We start from the raw sequence: 25,283 nt of genomic DNA on the forward strand, positions 1-25,283 counted from the left end.
CTTATGTTTGCACTGTAGTTATTGGCATATGGGCGGCAGAGCAGTGATCTCATTCAAAGCATCCAGGGCAGATACACAGGAAGTCTCTAATGTCAGATACCCATGGAGTCAGGGAATGTTAAGAACAAACAAAAAACAACAATATAAACTGTCCAACATATTTACATATAAGATAGTTTCGGTTTGAAGTCAATGCGAAGTTCAAAGTTTTGCATCACACAAATCGGGATATACTAATCTGAGTTTGTTTTTTCCTCCTGCTGTATGCTATCATTCCACTCCAACTTTCAGTGGATCAAGCTTGCCTACTTATCCGGAGCCGACATCGTGTTTAAGGTGTTGTCCGGTTGTAGCGCTGAGGTATAGTGGGCTGCTGGTTATGTAGATGCAGGTTCAAAGAGAATCTGTGGTGAAGCTTGTGGAGCCATAAGATTTCATATTCTCACTGTGTGTTAAGAATCTTGAGACACGGTCAGTTTCCTCAGAACTGTGTTTGGGATATTTCATCCTGTGCGAGATATTCATTTCGTTATCTGTTATTGCTTCCCATGTGACATAGCAACTTGGTGGTGTTAGAACAATAGTAGAGCATAGGTCCGTCATGGGCGATGTCATGTCGGAACCTAAAATGACTGGCACTGGGAAAACCCCATCTCTATTCATCCTGATTGGCAAAACCTGCCGAGGCTCTGTCAGACGAGTAGGGAAATTCTAGGATGATCAATAATGCGAAGCGCTCGTGTTTCCAGAAGAAGTTCCCCCAAAGCTGCTGTTAGGGAGTCAAACAGTGGTGTGAAAACATCAATAAGGGAAGAAGTAATGTACTCCATCTTGTTTATCATTGAAGTGAGCACACTGCTTCGTTAAAAAGCCTAGAGGCTTAATTTTGTTTATATACCTTCTCGGTAGCCAGGTGTTGGAACGTCCTGATCCTGGAAGTTTCCCGGGCACAATTATAGCCAAGGGAGGTCTGGATGGCTTAAGTTTCGGCCACAACTATTTTATAAATAGATGTCCGACATGGAGCTGAGTGATGCAGTGGCCATCATGGTGAGCCGCCCATCGGAAGTTCCTTTTGCTTTGATTGTTAACTAATGTTTGTTTAAATATCTGAGTTTTATTTTTTTTAACATGATTAGTTTTAATCTCCGATTTTGATAAAATTCAGTCATTCATAGCAGGTTCTGTAGTGAAATAGTTTTATTCTTTAAAAAACATGTAAATAGGAGAAAATAAAACACAACACCTCAAACATGGGGTATAACGGCGTACTGTACGTCTATAAATTCGTATAAAACAAGCCGTTGTATTTGTACTCTGTTCAGTTTAGTGGGGCCTCAGACCTGACTTCCTAAAAAATTATAAAATAAACATATTACAAAAACATTTATTCACATGAAAACATGCACAGGCGTATTTTTTTTTCTTTTATTTGTAAGTAGTCCCATAGTTAAACATAGAAAACAGATTACATAATTTAAAGGGACAGTACACTTTTTTTTTTTTTTTGTACTCCATATACTATGTATAATTAGCACTGGTTACAGTATCTATTAATGTCTAGACTGTGCCAGTGAGAATTGTTACCTGTTATACCGTAACCCTTGTGTTGGATATGCTGGTGTTTTTTTATATATATATATATATATATATATATATATATATATATATTTAATATTTTTGTCACCACACCCCAGATTTTGGCATATAAAGTTGATCTCTAGTAAGATGTTTGTATGTGCAGTTCTACTCCGTGCCCACTGATCATGTCGCTACTTAGAGGGGAAAATCTAGACAGGCTGTTTTTTTTGTTTGTTTTTTTCTCCCCTATGATTAAGAAAAAAACAAGCAATTTTAAACAATTTCCCAATTTACTTCTATTATCTAATTTGCTTAATTCTCGATATCATTTGCCGAAAATCATATTTAGATATGCTCAGTAGCTGCTGATTGGTGGCTGCAAATAGATGCCTTGTGTGATTGGCTCACTCATGTGCATTGCTATTTCTTCAACACAGGATATTTAAAGAATGAAGCAAATTAGATAATAGAAGTAAATTGGAATGTTGTAAAAAATTGTATTCTCTTTCTGAATTATGAAAGAAAAAAATTTGGGTTTAGTGTCCCCTTTTAAATATTTTTTTTTCTTTGTTATGTAAAAGGAAAATACAGGGTTTGTAAATGAAATACCTGTTGTGCATCTATGACCCATGTATACTGCAACCAGAAACGTTTGTATATTAGTGAAAAACCAAAGAATCTTTTTAAGGCCATTATTAGAAATTAAATTATAATACATTTTAACGAAGTAATGTCTCTTTCTTCTCTAAAAGTATTTTTAATTAATTAATTTGCATTTTATTATATATTATTATTATAATACTCATATGCTAAATCACTTGAAACTGATGCAGTATAACTGTAAAAAGCTGACAGGAAAATATCACCTGAGAATTTCTATGTAAAAAGGAAGATCTTTTGCCTCACAATTTCCTCAGCTCAGCAGAGTAAAGGCTGTGACAAACTGCAAGCGATGCAGCGCAAGGCAAAGCAGCTGCTCTGCACCGCATTGCTTCTGAAGTTCAGCGCTCAGAGATAAAAAAGCAAGACACACTGAGCGCGCTGCTCCGCTTGCAGTGTGTCACAGCCTTAAAGGGACACTAAACCCAATTTTTTTCTTTTATGATTCAGATAGAGCAGGCAATTTTAAGCAACTTTCTCATTTGCTCCTATTATCAAATTTTCTTTGTTGTCTTTATTTGAAATAGCAGTAATATAAGGTTAGGAGCCGGCCCATTTTTGCTTCAGCACCTGGGTAGCGCTTGCTGATTGGTTTGCTACATTTAGCCACCAATCAGCAAGTGCTACCCAGGGGCTGAACCAAAAATGGGCCGGCTCTTAAGCTTACAGTCTCTTTTTAAAATCAAGATAGCATGTGAACGAGGAAAAATTAATAGAAGTGAATTAGACGTTGCTTAAAATTGCATGCTCTATCTGAATCGTGGAAGACGGACAAAATTTGGGTTTAGTAACCCTTTAAGTGCTGTGTAAAAAGTTATACTTCAGCTGTTGCCCAGCAGCAGGTAAAATAAAAAAGGAAGAAATGAACAGCAGCCAATCAGCATCAGCAGTGCTGAGGTCATGAACTCTTTTACTGTGATCTCGTGAGCTTTGACTTTCATGAAATTTCATACTAAACTTCCTTAAACTGAATAGGGAAATAACATGAGTGTGCATGAGGCTCACTCCTTTGCAGGTCCCGGGACAGGCATACTGATTTGCTGCTTTAAGTCCTTTACAATGGGGTTTGAATACTTAGGACATTTTGAGGTAAAATATCTTTCTTTTTTATATAGAGATGCTCAGGTGATATTTCCCTGTCAGCTTTTTTACAGCTATGCTGCATCACTTTCAAGTGTTTTAACATGTGGGTATCATGGCCCTTGGTGTACCAGTTGCTTCACAAGTGACATGAGCTTTATAAACCTTTACAGGTAGAAAATGTTTCAGAGGAGTTTTTTTTTTTTTTCCTGGTCAGGGTGGTTTGTTTTAGCACTGTGCTTTGTGTGCACAGCATGCAACATCCAAACCTGTATCTTGTGCACCTCTGTATTTAATAGACTATGAATTTGAGTTCTATGAAATAAGTTCCTGGTTTCTAACACATTATCACATCTGTGCTCGTGCACGTCCTAAACCTGAAGAATGAGAACTGATTCATTTCTTTTCTCCAGGGCACATCCCACGGACTTGGATACAAACTGTGATGAATCTTCAGTTAGATGGGTAAATATTGAGTTGTTGGTTACCTACATACAGTAATGTTATGTGTCGCGCACATTTCTTGTGCTGTTAGATGTGATTTATAAAGTTATTTGTTGTCTTTTTTTTTTTTTTTTTTTTTTTAAGGGACATGAGTCCATATAAAAAAAAATAATGGATCAGAAAGAGCAGTCATTTAAAAAAAAAAACTTTTCAATTTACTTCTATTATCAAATGTATTTGCTCTCTTGGTATCCTTTTGTAGAGGAGTATACTTAGGTAGGGTCAGGAGTAGCACTACTGAGAGCTAGCTGAACCAAACCAGCACTAGCTCATATAGGGGCAAACAATATAAAGATGAACCCGCATACAAGCAAATCACATGAGGCTCAGAAATTCAAGCAGATTATAAATTTATTAAACGTGGATTATTATCCCAACACCACACACAATATGTATTCACAATTAGTGAGCAGTCCTACTGAAGGAGTATATTGAGGGCAAGTAATACAAAAGGTATGGAGATAAATGTCTCCAGATGCACCATAATTGATTAGGCAAAGCTTAGTAGGATATCCATAGAACGGTTGCACAGTCAGTTGGTTAGTTTGCATACAGCATTTGAAAAAAAGAAACGTTTAGTGCAAAGCAGTCCAGCTTAAAGGAACATGAAACCCATATTTTTTCTTTCATGATTTAGAAAGAGCATGCAATTTTAAACCGCTTTCTAATTTACTTTTCTTTCATGTAATTAGCAAGAGTCCATGAGCTAGTGACGTATGGGATATACATTCCTACCAGGAGGGGCAAAGTTTCCCAAACCTCAAAATGCCTATAAATACACCCCTCACCACACCCACAATTCAGTTTTACAAACTTTGCCTCCTATGGAGGTGGTGAAGTAAGTTTGTGCTAGATTCTACGTTGATATGCGCTCCGCAGCAAGTTGGAGCCCGGTTTTCCTCTCGGCGTGCAGTGAATGTCAGAGGGATGTGAGGAGAGTATTGCCTATTTGAATGCAGTGATCTCCTTCTACGGGGTCTATTTCATAGGTTCTCTGTTATCGGTCGTAGAGATTCATCTCTTACCTCCCTTTTCAGATCGACGATATACTCTTATATATACCATTACCTCTACTGATTCTCGTTTCAGTACTGGTTTGGCTTTCTACAAACATGTAGATGAGTGTCCTGGGGTAAGTAAATCTTATTTTCTGTGACACTCTAAGCTATGGTTGGGCACTTTGTTTATAAAGTTCTAAATATATGTATTTAAACATTTATTTGCCTTGACTCAGAATGTTCAACATTCCTTATTTTTCAGACAGTCAGTTTCATATTTGGGATAATGCATTTGAATTATTCATTTTTTCTTACCTTCAAAAATTTGACTCTTTTTCCCTGTGGGCTGTTAGGCTTGCGGGGGCTGAAAATGCTTCATTTTATTGCGTCATTCTTGGCGCAGACTTTTTTGGCGCAAAAAAATCTTTTCCGTTTCCGGCGTCATACGTGTCCCCGGAAGTTGCGTCATTTTTTGACGTTATTTTGCGCCAAAGATGTCGGCGTTCCGGATGTGGCGTCATTTTTGGCGCCAAAAGCATTTAGGCGCCAAATAATGTGGGCGTCTTATTTGGCGCCAAAAAAATATGGGCGTCACTTTTGTCTCCACATTATTTAAGTTTCATTTTTTATTGCTTCTGGTTGCTAGAAGCTTGTTCTTTGGCATTTTTTCCCATTCCTGAAACTGTCATTTAAGGAATTTGATCAATTTTGCTTTTTATGTTGTTTTTTCTCTTACATATTGCAAGATGTCTCACGTTGCATCTGAGTCAGAAGATACTACAGGAAAATTGCTGTCTAGTGCTGGATCTACCAAAGCTAAGTGTATCTGCTGTAAACTTTTGGTAGCTATTCCTCCGGCTGTTGTTTGTATTAATTGTCATGACAAACTTGTTAATGCAGAGAATATTTCCTTTAGTAAAGTACCATTGTCTGTTGCAGTTCCCTCAACATCTAAGGTGCAGAATGTTCCTGATAACATAAGAGATTTTGTTTCTGAATCCATCAAGAAGGCTATGTCTGTTATTTCTCCTTCTAGTAAACGTAAAAAATCTTTTAAAACTTCTCTCCCTACAGATGAATTTTTAAATGTACATCATCATTCTGATTCTGATGACTCTTCTGGTTCAGAGGATTCTGTCTCAGAGATTGATGCTGATAAATCTTCATATTTATTTAAAATGGAATTTATTCGTTCTTTACTTAAAGAAGTACTGATTGCTTTAGAAATAGAGGATTCTGGTCCTCTTGATACTAATTCTAAACGTTTAGATAAGGTATTTAAATCTCCTGTGGTTATTCCAGAAGTTTTTCCTGTTCCTAATGCTATTTCTGAAGTAATTTCCAAAGAATGGGATAAATTGGGTAATTATTTTACTCCTTCTAAACGTTTTAAGCAATTATATCCTGTGCCGTCTGACCGATTAGAATTTTGGGACAAGATCCCTAAAGTTGATGGGGCTATTGCTACCCTTGCTAAACGTACTACTATTCCTACGTCAGATGGTACTTCGTTTAAGGATCCTTTAGATAGGAAAATTGAATCCTTTCTAAGAAAAGCTTATCTGTGTTCAGGTAATCTTCTTAGACCTGCTATATCATTGGCTGATGTTGCTGCAGCTTCAACTTTTTGGTTGGAAACTTTAGCGCAACAAGTAACAGATCATGATTCTCATGATATTATTATTCTTCTTCAGCATGCTAATAATTTTATCTGTGATGCCATTTTTGATATTATCAGGGTTGATGTCAGGTTTATGTCTCTAGCTATTTTAGCTAGAAGGGCTTTATGGCTTAAAACTTGGAATGCTGATATGGCTTCTAAATCAACTCTACTTTCCATTTCTTTCCAGGGTAACAAATTATTTGGTTCTCAGTTGGATTCTATTATCTCAACTGTTACTGGTGGGAAAGGAACTTTTTTACCACAGGATAAAAAATCTAAGGGTAAAAACAGGGCTGCTAATCGTTTTCGTTCCTTTCGTTTCAACAAAGAACAAAAGCCTAATCCTTCATCCTCAGGAGCAGTTTCAGTTTGGAAACCATCTCCAGTCTGGAATAAATCCAAGCCTGCTAGAAAGCCAAAGCCTGCTTCTAAGTCCACATGAAGGTGCGGCCCTCATTCCAGCTCAGCTGGTAGGGGGCAGGTTACGTTTTTTCAAAGAAATTTGGATCAATTCTGTTCACAATCTTTGGATTCAGAACATTGTTTCAGAAGGGTACAGAATTGGTTTCAAGTTGAGACCTCCTGCAAAGAGATTTTTTTCTTTCCCGTGTCCCAGTAAATCCAGTGAAAGCTCAAGCATTTCTGAATTGTGTTTCAGATCTAGAGTTGGCTGGAGTAATTATGCCAGTTCCAGTTCCGGAACAGGGGATGGGGTTTTATTCAAATCTCTTCATTGTACCAAAGAAGGAGAATTCCTTCAGACCAGTTCTGGTTCTAAAAATATTGAATCGTTTATGTAAGGATACCAACATTCAAGATGGTAACTGTAAGGACTATCTTGCCTTTTGTTCAGCAAGGGAATTATATGTCCACAATAGATTTACAGGATGCATATCTGCATATTCCGATTCATCCAGATCATTATCAGTTCCTGAGATTCTCTTTTCTGGACAAGCATTACCAGTTTGTGGCTCTGCCGTTTGGCCTAGCTACAGCTCCAAGAATTTTTACAAAGGTTCTCGTGCCCTTCTGTCTGTAATCAGAGAACAGGGTATTGTGGTATTTCCTTATTTGGACGATATCTTGGTACTTGCTCAATCTTTACATTTAGCAGAATCTCATACGAATCGACTTGTGTTGTTTCTTCAAGATCATGGTTGGAGGATCAATTTACCAAAAAGTTCATTGATTCCTCAGACAAGGGTAACCTTTCTGGGTTTCCAGATAGATTCAGTGTCCATGACTCTGTCTTTAACAGACAAGAGACGTCTAAAACTGATTTCAGCTTGTCGAAACCTTCAGTCACAATTATTCCCTTCGGTAGCCTTATGCATGGAAATTCTAGGTCTTATGACTGCTGCATCGGACGCGATCCCCTTTGCTCGTTTTCACATGCGACCTCTTCAGCTTTGTATGCTGAATCAATGGTGCAAGGATTACACAAAGATATCTCAATTAATATCTTTAAAACCGATTGTTCAACACTCTCTAACATGGTGGACAGATCACCATCGTTTAATTCAGGGGGCTTCTTTTGTGCTTCCGACCTGGACTGTAATTTCAACAGATGCAAGTCTCACAGGTTGGGGAGCTGTGTGGGGATCTCTGACGGCACAAGGAGTTTGGGAATCTCAGGAGGTGAGATTGCCGATCAATATTTTGGAACTCCGTGCAATTTTCAGAGCTCTTCAGTTTTGGCCTCTTCTGAAGAGAGAATCGTTCATTTGCTTTCAGACAGACAATGTCACAACTGTGGCATACATCAATCATCAAGGAGGGACTCACAGTCCTCTGGCTATGAAAGAAGTATCTCGAATTTTGGTTTGGGCGGAATCCAGCTCCTGTCTAATCTCTGCGGTTCATTTCCCAGGTATAGACAATTGGGAAGCGGATTATCTCAGTCGCCAAACGTTGCATCCGGGCGAATGGTCTCTTCACCCAGAGGTATTTCTTCATATTGTTCAAATGTGGGAACTTCCAGAAATAGATCTGATGGCGTCTCATCTAAACAAGAAACTTCCCAGGTATCTGTCCAGATCCCGGGATCCTCAGGCGGAGGCAGTGGATGCATTATCACTTCCTTGGAAGTATCATCCTGCCTATATCTTTCCGCCTCTAGTTCTTCTTCCAAGAGTAATCTCCAAGATTCTGAAGGAATGCTCGTTTGTTCTGCTGGTAGCTCCGGCATGGCCTCACAGGTTTTGGTATGCGGATCTTGTCCGGATGGCCTCTTGCCAACCGTGGACTCTTCCGTTAAGAACAGACCTTCTGTCGCAAGGTCCTTTTTTCCATCAGGATCTAAAATCCTTAAATTTAAAGGTATGGAGATTGAACGCTTGATTCTTGGTCAAAGAGGTTTCTCTGACTCTGTGATTAATACTATGTTACAGGCTCGTAAATCTGTATCTAGAGAGATATATTATAGAGTCTGGAAGACTTACATTTCTTGGTGTTTTTCTCATCATTTTTCTTGGCATTCTTTTAGAATACCGAGAATTTTACAGTTTCTTCAGGATGGTTTAGATAAGGGTTTGTCCGCAAGTTCCTTGAAAGGACAAATCTCTGCTCTTTCTGTTCTTTTTCACAGAAAGATTGCTGTTCTTCCTGATATTCATTGTTTTGTACAAGCTTTGGTTCGTATAAAACCTGTCATTAAGTCAATTTCTCCTCCTTGGAGTTTGAATTTGGTTCTGGGAGCTCTTCAAGCTCCTCCGTTTGAACCTATGCATTCATTGGACATTAAATTACTTTCTTGGAAAGTTTTGTTCCTTTTGGCAATCTCTTCTGCCAGAAGAGTTTCTGAATTATCTGCTCTTTCTTGTGAGTCTCCTTTTCTGATTTTTCATCAGGATAAGGCGGTGTTGCGAACTTCTTTTGAATTTTTACCTAAAGTTGTGAATTCCAACAACATTAGTAGAGAAATTGTGGTTCCTTCATTATGTCCTAATCCTAAGAATTCTAAGGAGAAATAGTTGCATTCTTTGGATGTTGTTAGAGCTTTGAAATATTATGTTGAAGCTACTAAGTCTTTCCGAAAGACTTCTAGTCTATTTGTTATCTTTTCCGGTTCTAGAAAAGGCCAGAAAGCTTCTGCCATTTCTTTGGCATCTTGGTTGAAATCTTTAATTCATCTTGCCTATGTTGAGTCGGGTAAAACTCCGCCTCAGAGGATTACAGCTCATTCTACTAGGTCAGTTTCTACTTCCTGGGCGTTTAGGAATGAAGCTTCGGTTGATCAGATTTGCAAAGCAGCAACTTGGTCCTCTTTGCATACTTTTACTAAATTCTACCATTTTGATGTATTTTCTTCTTCTGAAGCAGTTTTTGGTAGAAAAGTACTTCAGGCAGCGGTTTCAGTTTGAATCTTCTGCTTATGTTTTTCATTAAACTTTATTTTGGGTGTGGATTATTTTCAGCAGGAATTGGCTGTCTTTATTTTATCCCTCCCTCTCTAGTGACTCTTGTGTGGAAAGATCCACATCTTGGGTAATCATTATCCCATACGTCACTAGCTCATGGACTCTTGCTAATTACATGAAAGAAAACATAATTTATGTAAGAACTTACCTGATAAATTCATTTCTTTCATATTAGCAAGAGTCCATGAGGCCCGCCCTTTTTTTGTGGTGGTTTTGATTTTGTATAAAGCACAATTATTCCAATTCCTTATTTTTATATGCTTTCACACTTTTTTATCACCCCACTTCTTGGCTATTCGTTAAACTGAATTGTGGGTGTGGTGAGGGGTGTATTTATAGGCATTTTGAGGTTTGGGAAACTTTGCCCCTCCTGGTAGGAATGTATATCCCATACGTCACTAGCTCATGGACTCTTGCTAATATGAAAGAAATGAATTTATCAGTTAAGTTCTTACATAAATTATGTTTTATCTATTTTGCTTCATTCTCTTGATATCCTTTGCTGAAAAGCATATCTAGATATGCTCAATGGCTGCTAATTGGTGGTTGCACATATATGCCTCGTGGGATTGGCTCACCCATGTGCATTGCTATTTCTTCAACAAAGGATATCTAAAGAATGAAGAAAATTAGATAATAGAAGTAAATTGCAATGTTGTTTAAAAATGTATTCCCTATCTGAATCATAAAATAATTTTTTGGGTTTAATGTCCCTTTAAGACCTAAGACCTGTAGAAATAAAGTACAAGAGCGGTGGCACAGTCAGTAGGTTAATTTTCATACAGCATTTTGCAGAAAAAAACATTGGTGCAGAACAGTCCAGGTTAAGACCTGTAGTACCAAACTGTAGTGTAGCAGAGTACAAGCAGATAGATAAAGCTAGCCAAATTAAAAGTCAGCATATCAATCCTAGAGTGATGATGGGTATAGGGGAAGAACGATTCTGGAGTTTCACCCCCTTAGCTTACCGGACCCAAAGTAATTCATAGCTAATCTCGGGTCCTCCCAGAGCCGCCCCTTCATTCATCCACTCAACGGATTGATGCGGTTACCATTACCGTTACATGGAAGCCCTGGAGACATTTATCTCCATACCTTTTTGTATTACTTGCCCTCAATATACTCCTTCAGTAGGACTGCTCACTAATTGTGACTACATATTGTGTGTGGTGTTGGGATAATAATCCATGTTTAATAAACCTATAATCTGCTTGAGTTTCTGAGCCTCCTGTGACTGACAATATTGTATAGTTCATGGATCCTTTGTCATATAATATTATTTATATATATATATATATATATATATATATATATATATATATATATATATATATATATATATATAATATACATATACAAAACACTGAAGGGAACTGCACTCTCATACCGGACCGGGTACACATCCCATGACCCTGAAACATGCTCAGCCCTGGGTGCCACTGGCACTCACAGGAAGCTGTGCTGTCCCTAGAGCCACAAGCAGTTAACCCCAGACAGGTCTGGGTGCAAGAACCATAGGGAAAATTACAAAACAAATTAATACAACACACAGAGAAAACCCAGCACTCACTTACAAGCTCTCAGCTAAGATTTAAAAGCAAAAATGGAAAGGTTAGTCACCGCATCTGGCCAAATGGGACAAGCTCATGTACCACGTCAAGGTCCTTTCCAATACCTGAGACCCTAAAACAGCCACACAATGCAAGCTTTCAAATCCAGACAAACTGAAAACAAGGGAAGGGTGCACAGGAATATGTAATTACCCTAGACATATACAAAACACGGAAGGGAACTGCACTCTCATACCGGACCGGGTACACATCCTATGACCCTGCAACATGCTCAGCCCTGGGTGCCACTGGCACTCACAGGAAGCTGTGCTGTCCCCAGAGCCACAAGCAGTTAACCCCAGACAGGTCTGGGTGCAAGAACCATAGGGAAAATTACAAAACAAATTAATACAACACACAGAGAAAACCCAGCACTCACTTACAAGCTCTCAGCTAAGATTTAAAAGCAAAAATGGAAAGGTTAGTCACTGCATCTGGCCAAATGGGACAAGCTCAGGTACCACGTCAAGGTCCTTTCCAATACCTGAGACCCTAAAACAGCCACACAATGCAAGCTTTCAAATCCAGACAAACTGAAAACAAGGGAAGGGTGCACAGGAATATGTAATTACCCTAGACATATACAAAACACGGAAGGGAACTGCACTCTCATACCGGACCGGGTACACATCCCATGACCCTGCAACATGCTCAGCCCTGGGTGCCACTGGCACTCACAGGAAGCTGTGCTGTCCCCAGAGCCACAAGCAGTTAACCCCAGACAGGTCTGGGTGCAAGAACCATAGGGAAAATTACAAAACAAATTAATACAACACACAGAGAAAACCCAGCACTCACTTACAAGCTCTCAGCTAAGATTTAAAAGCAAAAATGGAAAGGTTAGTCACTGCATCTGGCCAAATGGGACAAGCTCAGGTACCACGTCAAGGTCCTTTCCAATACCTGAGACCCTAAAACAGCCACACAATGCAAGCTTTCAAATCCAGACAAACTGAAAACAAGGGAAGGGTGCACAGGAATATGTAATTACCCTAGACATATACAAAACACAGAATTTTTGTAATTTTCCCTATGGTTCTTGCACCCAGACCTGTCTGGGGTTAACTGCTTGTGGCTCTGGGGACAGCACAGCTTCCTGTGAGTGCCAGTGGCACCCAGGGCTGAGCATGTTGCAGGGTCATGGGATGTGTACCCGGTCCGGTACGAGAGTGCAGTTCCCTTCCGTGTTTTGTATATGTCTAGGGTAATTACATATTCCTGTGCACCCTTCCCTTGTTTTCAGTTTGTCTGGATTTGAAAGCTTGCATTGTGTGGCTGTTTTAGGGTCTCAGGTATTGGAAAGGACCTTGACGTGGTACCTGAGCTTGTCCCATTTGGCCAGATGCGGTGACTAACCTTTCCATGTTAGCTGAGAGCTTGTAAGTGAGTGCTGGGTTTTCTATATATATATATATAGATATAGATATAGATATAGATATATATATAGATATATATAGATATAGATATATATATATTTATTAATATATATATATTAATATATATATATATTTATTAATATATATATATATATTAATATATATATATTAATATATATATATATATATATATATTAATATATATATATATATATATATATATATATATATTAATATATATATATATATATTAATATATATATATTAATATATATATATTAATATATATATATATATATATATTAATATATATATATATATATATATATTAATATATATATATTAATATATATATTAATATATATATATATTAATATATATATATTAATATATATATATATTAATATATATATATATATATATTAATATATATATATTAATATATATATTAATATATATATATTAATATATATATATTTATATATATATATATATATATATATTAATATATATATTAATATATATATATATATATATATATTAATATATATTAATATATATATATATATATATATATATTAATATTACACAGTGGGGCAAAAAAGTATTTAGTCAGCCACCAATTGTGCTAGTTCTCCCACTTAAGAAGATGAGAGAGGCCTGTAATTTTCATCATAGGTATACCTCAACTATGAGAGACAAAATGTGGAAACAAATCCAGACAATCACATTGTCTGATTTGGAAAGAATTTATTTGCATATTATGGTGGAAAATAAGTATTTGGTCACCTACAAACAAGCAAGATTTCTGGCTCTCACAGACCTGTATCTTCTTCTTTAAGAGGCTCCTCTGTCCTCCACTCATTACCTATATTAATGGCACTTGTTTGAACTTGTTATCAGTATAAAAGACACCTGTCCACAACCTCAAACAGTCACACTCCAAACTCCACTATGGTGAAGACCAAAGAGCTGTCCAAGGACACCAGAAACAAAATTCTAGACCTGCACCAGGCTGGGAAGACTGAATCTGCAATAGGCAAGCAGCTTGGTGTGAAGAAATCAAGTGTGGGAGCAATAATTAGAAAATGGAAGACATACAAGACCACTGATAATCTCCCTCGATCTGGGGCTCCACGCAAGATCTCCCCCCGTGGGGTAAAAATGATCACAAGAACAGTGAGCAAACATCCCAGAACCACACGGGGGGACCTAGTGAATGACCTGCAGAGAGCTGGGACCAACGTAACAAAGGCTACCATCAGTAACACACTACGCCGCCAGGGACGGGCCCGTCTGAAGTATGCTAGAGAGCATTTGGATGATCCAGAAGCGGATTGGGAGAATGTCATATGGTCAGAAGAAACCAAAGTAGAACTGTTTGGTAGAAACACAAGTCTGTTTGGAGGAGAGAGAATGCTGAGTTGCAACCAAAGAACACCATACCTACTGTGAAGCATGGGGGTCGCAACATCATGCTTTGGGGCTGTTTCTCTTTAAAGGGAACAGGACGACTGATCTGTGTACATAAAAGAATGAATGGAGCCATGTATTGTGAGATTTTGAGTGCAAACCTCCTTCCGCAGTAAGGGCATTGAAGATGAAACGTGGCTGGGTCTTTCAACATGACAATGATCCCAAACACACCGCCCGGGCAATGGAGTGGCTTTGTAAGAAGCATTTCAAGGTCCTGGAGTGGCCTAGCCAGTCTCAAGATCTCAACCCCATAGAAAACCTTTGGAGGGAGTTGAAAGTCTGTGTTGCCCAGCGACAGCCCCAAAACATCACTGCTCTAGAGTAGATCTGCATGCAGGAATGGGCCAACATACTAGCAACAGTGTGTGACAACCTTGTGAAGACTTACAGAAAACGTTTGACCTCTGTCATTGCCAACAAAGGATATATAACAAAATATTGAGATGAACTTTTGATATTGACCAAATACTTATTTTCCACCATAATTTGCAAATAAAGTCTTTCCAAATCAGACAATGTGATTGTCTGGATTTGTTTCCACATTTTGTCTCTCATAGTTGAGGTATACCTATGATGAAAATTACAGGCCTCTCTCATCTTCTTAAGTGAGAGAACTTGCACAATTGGTGGCTGACTAAATACTTTTTTGCCCCACTATATATATATATATATATATATATATATATATATATATATATATCTCTATCTATCTATATATATCTATCCTCCAATAAGCAGCTAGAACCTAGGTTATTTGCTGCTCCTGGACATACCCAGATAAACTTTTCAGCAAAGGATACCAAGAGAAGGAAGCTAATTAAATGATAGAAGTGAACTGGAAAGTTGTTTAAAACTGCGTGCTTTTTCTAAATCATGAAATAATAAATTGGGATTTCATGACCCTTTTAAGCATCAGATCTTTATATAAATAATATCTGTAGTTAATAATAAGTTGCATATGTAACCCTGCTCTCTGTCCTCCTTGTGCAGTCAGCAGCCTCCTCTTGACACCATAAGGGGGCTCATGAACTTGTCTTTGTTTTATGAAACCTGGTTAACTGGCACCTTCCTTCTCACCACGTGGTACATGGTCTGGATACTCTTCCGAATCTATGCAACTGAGGTGGGTATGCTTGTCCGGGAGCTCCAGCCAAGGTCAAAGATGATAGGTAGTGTCAGCAAGTTTTATATATCTGCGTAGTGTCTGATTCCTGGTACCAGCTGACAGTTTAACAATGGCATATTGTGAGCTATAAGCAATGTATAGTTATTGGCGCACACACACACCTTGCAGCACATTAATGCTTTTCGCTCTCACTGTGAATAAAGTGTAACTGCAGTCATCTCACTACAGTTGCACCAGCTCCTCCTCACCCCAAACTTTTTGTTCTCTTTTTTTTTTTTTTTTTTATCAACCACAATTTACCTTAACGGTTAGCACAGGCTGTAACGCATTGCATAGTTCCGTGGTTTGTGACAGACTGGGGCAATACATTTATATTCAGTATCCTTGTGAAAAAGCAGTGATAGTCTGTAGAATAAAGAAGGAAGGCAGTGTGTTTTGTAATCTGTATAACCTGACAAATGTCTCTGCCCTCTCAGTCCCGGGTGTTTCCTGTGCAGTCGTCCTTTGCTGAGGAAGCAGACAAATGTCTCCCCAACGTATTGACCAGGGACAACCCTCCCCTGCTAAAGGTGCGTGAATCCTGAGCTTGTGCTTTCTATCATTGCTGACTAGGCCATAAGTATGCAGTAAATATCCTATAAAAACAAAAAATACATTTGTGCTCTTCATGTTTGTATCGTACATTTAAACCGTATACAAACCGCAGCATGGAGGTGTTTGTTTAGTTTACACACTCTGATAACGGCTTATTGCAACAAACTTTACAGTTGCTCACTGTCTCCCTCAACCTTGTTAGCGAGTGTTTTGTTACCATTACATGAGTTCGCTAATACATCACAGATCATTTTCTGTGTCCTATGGAGAAGCTGTAGACTGGGCACTGTAGCTACACCACTTATATTTTATTTATAGATTTGTGTGTACATTTACGTCATTATACAGCTTATACCTTTGTTTCACTATATACCAAAGTTTTATGTCTTCATATAAACCATGATCAGATCGACGTTTTGGTCCATGCAAGGACCTTCTTCAAGACCAATTTTATATCTTGTATGTACATCTTATCTGTAGACTTCAAGACCTGAGAGTGCCTCTTCATTTCTTTCAGACATTTCTATATTATAGAGAGCACCCAGACATTTAAAATAACTACAGTGAGTGCTTGGAACTACTGAACTTAAAGTGATGGTAAACCTTAACTAATCAAACGCCATATATTAAAACTATATGTGTATGTGTGTGTGTGTGTGTGTGTATGTATGTATGTATATGTGTATATATATATATATATATATATATATATATATATATATATATATATATATATATATATATATATATATATATATATATTTAATATATAAAGTATGGGAACTCGCAGGATTTGTATAAAATACATTTAGACTTTATTCATTTCAAATTTGTAGATCACCTCTCAACGTTTCGGCCCCAAGTGGAGCCTTTATCAAGACAAAATGTCAATTTACAGCCGTATTGCTGACACAAGTGCGGCGTACAAGCCGTCCTCCCAAAGTCAGAAGGAAAATCCTTCTGAGAAAAAAATAATATATATATATATATATATATATATATATATATATATATATATATATATATATATATATATATATATATATATATTCATAATGACAGCACAAACTCGGCTTTCTAGTAGTAAGTGTAGTAGTAAGATTTTAGTTAATCCTCTAGTTTGTTCATTCATTTCTCAGCAGGTCCACTCTGTTACTTTGGCTTCATGGCTTTTAATCCGCAGGGGTTACTTGGAGTGGGGAAAGTAAAGATATTGCTGCTCATTCTACCCAGGGGCGTATTATGGCCTAGGCCAACAAGGCCCGTGCCTAAGGTGGCAGATTGTGAAAGATGAGGCGGGAGGCACTTTTATGCAGCTTACTTCTCCGTGCACACTCCCCCCCCTCCCCCCCCCCCGGTTTCTGGTTTTCACTTGAATTGTTTTTTTCTGTTTTCCCAACAGTACCTGGCATTGCAGGATCTCATGCTGCTGTCACAGTATTCCCCATCGAGAAGGCAAGAAGTCTTCAGCCTTAGCCTGCCAGGTAATATTCATCAGAAGAATATGGGACACTGCCCTTAAAACACTCCTGTTATAAAAGAACACTGTTTGTTTATTTAAAAAAAACAAAACGCAAACAGAGATGTTATAAAGCTGTTAGGATTTTTCTGTGTTTACATGTACTTTCCATTAGTTGAAAACCAAAGCAATTTCACCATAGTTTGTATTAAAGGGACATAATACTCATATGCTAAATCACTTGAAACTGATGCAGTATAACTGTAAAAAGCTGACAGGAAAATATCACCTGAGCATCTCTATGTAAAAAAGGAAGATATTTTACCTCACAACTTCCTCAGCTCAGCAGAGTAAGTTCTGTGTAAAAAGTTATAATTCAGTTACTACCCAACTGCAGGTAAAAAAAAAATAATTAAGAAACAAACAGCAGCCAATCAGCATCAGCAGTGCTGAGGTCATGAACTCTTTTACTGTGATCTCATGAGATTTGACTTAACTCTCATGAGATTTCATAGTAAGCTGAATAGGGAAATAATATGAGAGTGCACGAGGCTCATCCCCTTAGCTGTCCCAGGACCGACATACTAAAATGCTGCTTAGAAATCCTTTACAATGGGATGTGGCTACTGAGGAACTTTTGAGGTAAAATATCTTTCTTTTTTACATAGAGATGTTCAGGTGATATTTTCTAGTCGGCTTTTTACAGCTATGCTGCATCACTTTCAAGTGTTTAAACATTTGGGTATTATGGCCCTTTAAGTTATTGGATGTGCATGTATTGTGAGATGACGTTGTGGTCCTGTTTGTATGACAGGTGGGCATCCTCACAACTGGACAGCAATCTCCAGGGAATGCCTACATTTACTGAACAGTTTGACTTCCAGACTGGTCACCCATCAGGAAGCAGCTGCAAACAATGGGCGTGTGATGCTGCCGTCCGCAGCAGAGTCTAGGAAATCTTCTAGCAGCACAGGTACCACACTACTATTATTGTCTACTCATTCGGAAATATCCCTCTCCTCTGCTGCTGCCCATGGATCCTTCCTTTTGTGCTTACTTAGGTGGCTCAGTATCTGAGGAGTCTGCTGTTCAAACACCAGTTTTGGGTGCAGGTCTTCGGGCGCCCATCCCCTCCCTACTGAAGTCTGCTTCCCTAAAAAGTCCACTGGACACAGGAAGCCCCTTCGCTTCTCCAGTAGTCAGTCGTGTGTCAGAGGTCCTGGACCAAAACTCTCCTTGGCATGGTGCCATTCAGAGTCCTCATATCATGAGGAGAGGTGCAAAGCTGTGGACATGTAGCACTGGTAACGTTTCCATAATAACAGTTTATACTACTGCATTTTAGTTTTTGTCTAAGGACTACAAATACATGTGCATTGGCCTTGTTTGGCTTTAGTTTATGACCTAATTATTTACATGGCCTTTTGGAACATACGAAAATCATGTGACGGCTAATGGTCACCAGGCATTACTTTCCCACTCTTATATGTCTCCGGTTTTGTTCTAGATGGTCCAACGTCTGCTTCTGGTGCATCTGCGTTCTCCCCAGCACCTGCAAGAGTGGTGACAAAGAAAGACAAACCAAGCTTTATTTACACGTGGTACCAGCACAAACAGGAGCAGGTGAGTGACCTGGGTTGTGGCAGTTTAGCTTCTTGTGGAATTGTCAGATGATGGGCAGAGTACTGTCCCAGGTTACCTCACCTGTGATCAGGAAATCGCCTGTTTGCAACAGGTTTATGTTTTGAATCTTATACTTCATGCCTGGTTTTACTTCCTGCTGACTGCAAAATTGTATTTTCTCAGATCAAGAACTTCATGTCGAAGAGAGTGTTGATCATGTACCTGTTTAGCAAGGTTAGTGTCTGATGATACTGGTTAAATAGCAGTGGTGGCACAGGGTCTTGTGACTGCTGGGGGGATGAAGCTATTTAAAAAGAAACTGGGGGAGTAATCTGAATACTGGTTAAATGGTGACGGGGGGTGACTCTCTTTGCATGGCTCTGGAGTGGGGGGTGACACTGGTTAAATGGTGCCGTGGGGGTGGCACTGGGGTAGAGTGACACGTTAAATGGCGCCAGTGGAGTGACACTGGTTAAATGGCACTAGGGGTTGACACTGGTGTCATGGTTCTTGGGGGATCTAGTGATTGTTGGAGTGGGTGGAGGGAGTTTGTTGTGTGTAGTGGTGGGAAACATAGGTTCTTTTAAAAGTTAAACTAGCTTGTTGTATTTTGCTAAATGAGACTTGCTGAGTAGCTTAAATCTGTTTCTCGCTGTAGCATCCTGAAGCCTCAAGCCAGGAGGTGTTTGCTGATGCTCAGGTTCATATATGGGCATTGGAAGGTGAGTGTCTGGAACTACTTATCTCCTTTATTGCACTGCTGATCCACTCAGAGTGAAATGTGGCAAGTTTACATTAGGCGCACATGACGCACCTTGAGATTAGATTGATTTTAATAAAAAAAAGTTTGTTGTTTTTCTGCCTTCCATACACAAGGTTTAAATCCTAGATGCCTAAAGCAAAACAACTTTTTCACTTTTATTAGAAGTTTTCAAATGCGATGACTGCGATGTTTAATCATGTAGTAAAACAACTTACACTTTCTGACTGCGATGTTTAACCATGTGTAGTAAAACAACTTACACTTTCTGACTGCAATGTTTAATCATGTAGTAAAACAACTTACACTTTCTGACTGCGATGTTTAATCATGTAGTAAAACAACTTACACTTTCTGACTGCGATGTTTAATCATGTAGTAAAACAACTTACACTTTCTGACTGCGATGTTTAATCATGTGTAGTAAAACAACTTACACTCTCTGACTGCGATGTTTAATCATGTGTAGTAAAACAACCTACACTCTCTGACTGCGATGTTTAATCATGTGTAGTAAAACAACTTACACTCTCTGACTGTGATGTTTAATCATGTGTAGTAAAACAACTTACACTCTCTGACTGCGTTGTTTAATCGTGTAGTAAAACAACTTGCACTCTCTGACTGTGATGTTTAATCGTGTAGTAAAACAACTTGCACTCTCTGACTGTGATGTTTAATCGTGTAGTAAAACAACTTGCACTCTCTGACTGCGATGTTTAATCATGTGTAGTAAAACAACCTACACTCTCTGACTGCGATGTTTAATCATGTGTAGTAAAACAACTTACACTCTCTGACTGTGATGTTTAATCATGTGTAGTAAAACAACTTACACTCTCTGACTGCGTTGTTTAATCGTGTAGTAAAACAACTTGCACTCTCTGACTGTGATGTTTAATCGTGTAGTAAAACAACTTGCACTCTCTGACTGTGATGTTTAATCGTGTAGTAAAACAACTTGCACTCTCTGACTGTGATGTTTAATCGTGTAGTAAAACAACTTGCACTCTCTGACTGTGATGTTTAATCGTGTAGTAAAACAACTTGCACTCTCTGACTGTGATGTTTAATCGTGTAGTAAAACAACTTGCACTCTCTGACTGTGATGTTTAATCATGTGTAGTAAAACAACTTGCACTCTCTGACTGCGATGTTTAATCGTTTAGTAAAACAACTTGCACTCTCTGACTGTGGTGTTTAATAGTGTAGTAAAACAACTTGCACTCTCTGACTGTGATGTTTAATCGTGTAGTATAACAACTTTGCAGAACAGTTTCATTATTTCTTACCTGCTGTTCCTATAATTTTTAGTCTGGGTTTTCCACTTATGGAAACTGGAAGTGTACACTGCAGACTTTACAAGCCTAACCCTGCTGCATATGTCTCTAATTGACAGTGGCTAGCTTTGGCCATTGAAACACACTTGCAGTCAACAATATATTTAATGTATTCAGGACAGCTGACATGTTAATTGATTAAGACAGCAGTCGAGGCGCTTTATACCCCTTTAATCTGCGCAAGAGTATGTATCACGCAGGTATAGCGTACATTAACAGCCCTGTCTGTTCCTCAAACGCCTATAGCATGTGATGTCAGACATGCGTTGCCAGCTCCTATATAAATTGTGTTTGTGTCTGTTTTTTCTTCAGGGTTGTCTCACCTTGTTGCTGCTTCATTCTATGAAGACAGAATGGGAGTTGTACAAACGTCTCTGTCTGCTATCCTCGCCTCCTTCCTGAGCTTGCAAGAGGTGAGAGACTGGGGGCCACAGTTTAGGGGACACATAGAGAGACAACTAGGACTGTTCATATTTTACTATGAATTACCAGGGAAAGAACCCAAAGCTGCTAGTTTAAGGATCCTCAATTTAAAGGATTAGAAAAAATATTTTAACAGTTTGTCAGGAGCTGACATCAGACTTTGGTTACTATTTGGAACTTCAGGAGTAGTGATGTAGAATAACATTAAATTGCCGTTTTCCTAATGATTGCTTGCCTGTGCACAGCTGTGATGCCAGCTGTGTAACTACGTTACTGTGTCCTGAAAGTCTTGTGACGCTGTGTTCTGTAGACCTGTCCGATGTTTGTTTGTGTTTTCAGGCTATAGAGAAGCATTTTAAGTTGCCACATGCATCAAGCAAAACGGCCCGGAGTTCTGTGAGCTTTGTGGACTCTTCTTACAAGACGCTGAGATTTGCCCTTCGTGCTGCACTCAAAACTGCAATCTACAGAATAACCACAACATTTGGGGAGCACTTACAGTAAGTGAGAACCTGCAGTTCAGTTTTCCTATTGCTGGTGAACGGGTTTTCCTAAAACGGTGTTATCCACAGAAAATGTTGCCAGCTGTGTGGCATTATGAAGTAGCCGGATGGAGGCAGTGTAATATTTTCTAATATATCATTTGGTGCTATCCAAAGCACAAATTAATTGCATAATTTAACATAAATGTATTTAATGATTTATGTTTTTGTTTTTTCCCTGTCCCCTCTCAGTGCTGTTCCCATGTCTGCAGAGCACCAGAAAAAGCTGCAACAATTCCTTGACTTTAAAGAATGAAACCAGAAGCTCGCTGTGCCCCGGCTCGCTGTGGGTGGCTACCATACTGTACAGATCCCTTTCTTCTTTGTAGGAAACTCGCTGCTGTGTTGTAGATTGTTTCCTAGGTGAATCATGAGCACAAAACTTACTGCTAAATATGTTGGACTTTCTCTCGGGTCTCTGTCTATTTATTTGTCATCTTGTAATAAAATAGTCATTATTTTTTCTTTGCTGTTTTGAGTATTCACTGTTTTACATTCCTCACTACTATCACTTTGTGAGTTGACCGTCTTCTGTATATAATTTTTTTTTTTAATTAAAGTGCAATAACTTTATCAGTTGTGAAATTAAGTATACCTGTGTGACAATTTTTATTTTTAAAGCTGCTTTATTTTTTTTCTCTCAATAGTTAGATGGGCCAATGCCACAATTTCTTTCTATTCATAACGTATAGTTATCTGTAAACTCTAACACACAATGCAGCCTTATCATTTCTCACAAAGGGACCAGAGACAAACGGAAAGTAGGAGCTCAGTTGTCATGCTTTAAATAGCAAGGGGACATGCCTGTTGGATGGGCAGATGGTGACACAGGCAAGTATAGAAAGGTGTCTGCTGCAGAGAAGTTAACCTGGGCATCATTAACATAGATGCTGCTGAAACTCTGCAAGACTTGATTAGCAATCTAGCAATGTGGCGTGGCATCCCAGCATGAAGTGTAAAGGATATGTCAGAGAAGGTGCTAATATTAGAAGGTTAGAAGAACCACAGAGGAGATGTCACAGATGCCACAGGAAGTACATGGTCAGCAGATCCAGAGGTGCAAAATTAAGTGGACTCAGCTGTAGTGAGTCATTTTTGTTAGGTCTCAGGAATATTGTTGCAAACAGAGTTCATATAGTTAATAAAAAAAACAAAACCAGCAGATAAGAGGAAATATGCAAAGCTTTGTTTGGTGCAAAATAGGCAGCATCTGATGGAAGTTGAGTTTTCTTGAAGACAAGTTTTAATAATGGTTTAAGGGATAATGGAGATGAGTCTGCTCTTGGCAATAGAATAAACTGGTGCTATAGCGGATGCAGGGAGTAAGGTGTGAGGGTGATGAACGCTGACAAAAACAAAATTTATGCTTACCTGATAAATATCTTTCTTTCTTGACACTGAGTCCACAGACTATTGGGAATATCACTCCTGGCCAGCATGAGGCAGCAAAGAGCATCAGAGCAAAGCTGTTAAAGGGTCATGAAACCCAAATTCTTTCATGATTTAGATAGAGAATGCAATTTTAAACAACTTTCTAGTTTATTTCTATTATCTAATTTACTTCATTCTCTTGATATCCTTTGTTGAAAAGCATATCTAGATAGGCTCAGTAGCTGCTGATTGGTGGCAGCTCATAGATGCCTCGTTTGATTGGCTCGCCCCCCGTGCAGTACTATTTCTTCAACAAAGGATATCTAAATAATGAAGCAAATTAGATAATATAAGTAAATTAGAAAGTTGTTTAAAATTGTACTCTCTATCTGAATCATGAAAGAAAAATGTGGGGTTTAATGTCCCTTTAAATATCACCTCCCTTTCCTCCAACCCCAGTCATTCAACTGAAGTAAAAGGAGAGAAAGGAAGAAACAAGGTGCAGAGGTGCCTGAGGTTTATAAAACAGACCTGTCTAAATATAACAGGGCGGGCTGTGGACTCACTGTGTCAAGAAATACATTTATCAGGTAAGCATAAATTTTGTTTTCTTTCTAAAGACACGGTGAGTCCACGGATCATCTAATTACTATTGGGAATCAATACCCATGCTAAAGGACACAGATGATACGGGAGGGACAAGACAGGGAACCTAAACGGAAGGCACCACTGCTTGAAGAACCTTTCGCCCAAAAGTAGCCTCAGCCGAGGCAAAAGTATCAAACTTATAGAAATGGGAAAAAGTGTGTAGAGAGGACCAAGTTGCAGCCTTGCAAATCTGTTCCACAGAAGCTTCATTTTTGAATGCCCAGGAAGAGAAAACAACAGCCCTAGTAGAATAAGCCGTGACTCTCTCAGGAGGCTGCTGTCCAGCAGTTTCATAGGTCAAGCGAATGATACTCTTCAGCCACAAGGAAAGAGAAGTAGCCGTAGCTTTCTGACCCTGTTTACCAGAGACAACAACAAATGGAGCCGAAGACTGGCGAAAATCCTTAGTCGTCTGTAAATAGTATTTCAACGCACGGACCACATCCAGGTTGTGCAACAGACGCTCCTTATGAGAAGAAGGGTTAGGGCACAAAGAAGGAACCACAATCTCTTGATCAATGTTCCTATCCGAAACCACCTCAGCAAGGAACTCCAACTTAGTACACAGAACTACCTTATCCAAATGAAAAATAAGGTAAGAGGATTCACACTGCAATGCCGGGAGTTCTGAGACTGCGGGCAGAAGAAATTACAACAAGAAACAAAAGTTTCCAAGATAATAACTTAATATCTAAGGAATGCATAGGCTCAAATGGAGCCTGTTTAGGAAAGAACAAGGTTAAGACTCCAGGGATGAGTAACAGGTTTAAACACAGGCCTGATTCTGACCAAGGCCTGACAGAAAGATTGCACGTCTGGTACATCCGCCAGACGTTTATGCAACAGAATAGATAAAGCAGATATTTGACCCTTCAAAGTACTTGCAGACAAAACCTTCTCCAGACCCTCCTGGAGAAAGGACAAAATTCTAGGAATCCGAACTGTATTCCAAGAGTATCCTCTGGATTCACACCAATGTAAATATTTCCGCCATATCTTATGGTAAATCTTCCTAGTCACAGGCTTACGA

The 25,283-nt window shown here is 38.7% G+C and overlaps 1 protein-coding gene across 1 annotated transcript in view; it reads left to right on the plus strand.

Annotated features, from left to right (window-relative positions):
* NDC1 (NDC1 transmembrane nucleoporin) overlaps positions 1-22,698 on the plus strand; it is a 39,789-nt gene extending 17,091 nt beyond the window's left edge. Inside the window, exons 7-18 of the mRNA XM_053693446.1 lie at positions 3,735-3,786; positions 15,358-15,490; positions 15,970-16,062; positions 17,490-17,571; positions 18,361-18,519; positions 18,608-18,850; positions 19,054-19,169; positions 19,353-19,403; positions 19,828-19,891; positions 21,582-21,682; positions 22,032-22,192; positions 22,427-22,698. Coding sequence (XP_053549421.1) covers positions 3,735-3,786; positions 15,358-15,490; positions 15,970-16,062; positions 17,490-17,571; positions 18,361-18,519; positions 18,608-18,850; positions 19,054-19,169; positions 19,353-19,403; positions 19,828-19,891; positions 21,582-21,682; positions 22,032-22,192; positions 22,427-22,490 — 1,319 coding nt within the window. The 3' untranslated portion in view covers positions 22,491-22,698. The remainder of the gene's footprint in view (positions 1-3,734; positions 3,787-15,357; positions 15,491-15,969; positions 16,063-17,489; positions 17,572-18,360; positions 18,520-18,607; positions 18,851-19,053; positions 19,170-19,352; positions 19,404-19,827; positions 19,892-21,581; positions 21,683-22,031; positions 22,193-22,426) is intronic.
* Positions 22,699-25,283: the final 2,585 nt, after the last annotated feature.

Source organism: Bombina bombina, chromosome 10 (genome assembly GCF_027579735.1).
Source record: "Bombina bombina isolate aBomBom1 chromosome 10, aBomBom1.pri, whole genome shotgun sequence".
In the NCBI taxonomy this organism is placed as follows: Eukaryota; Metazoa; Chordata; class Amphibia; order Anura; family Bombinatoridae; genus Bombina; species Bombina bombina.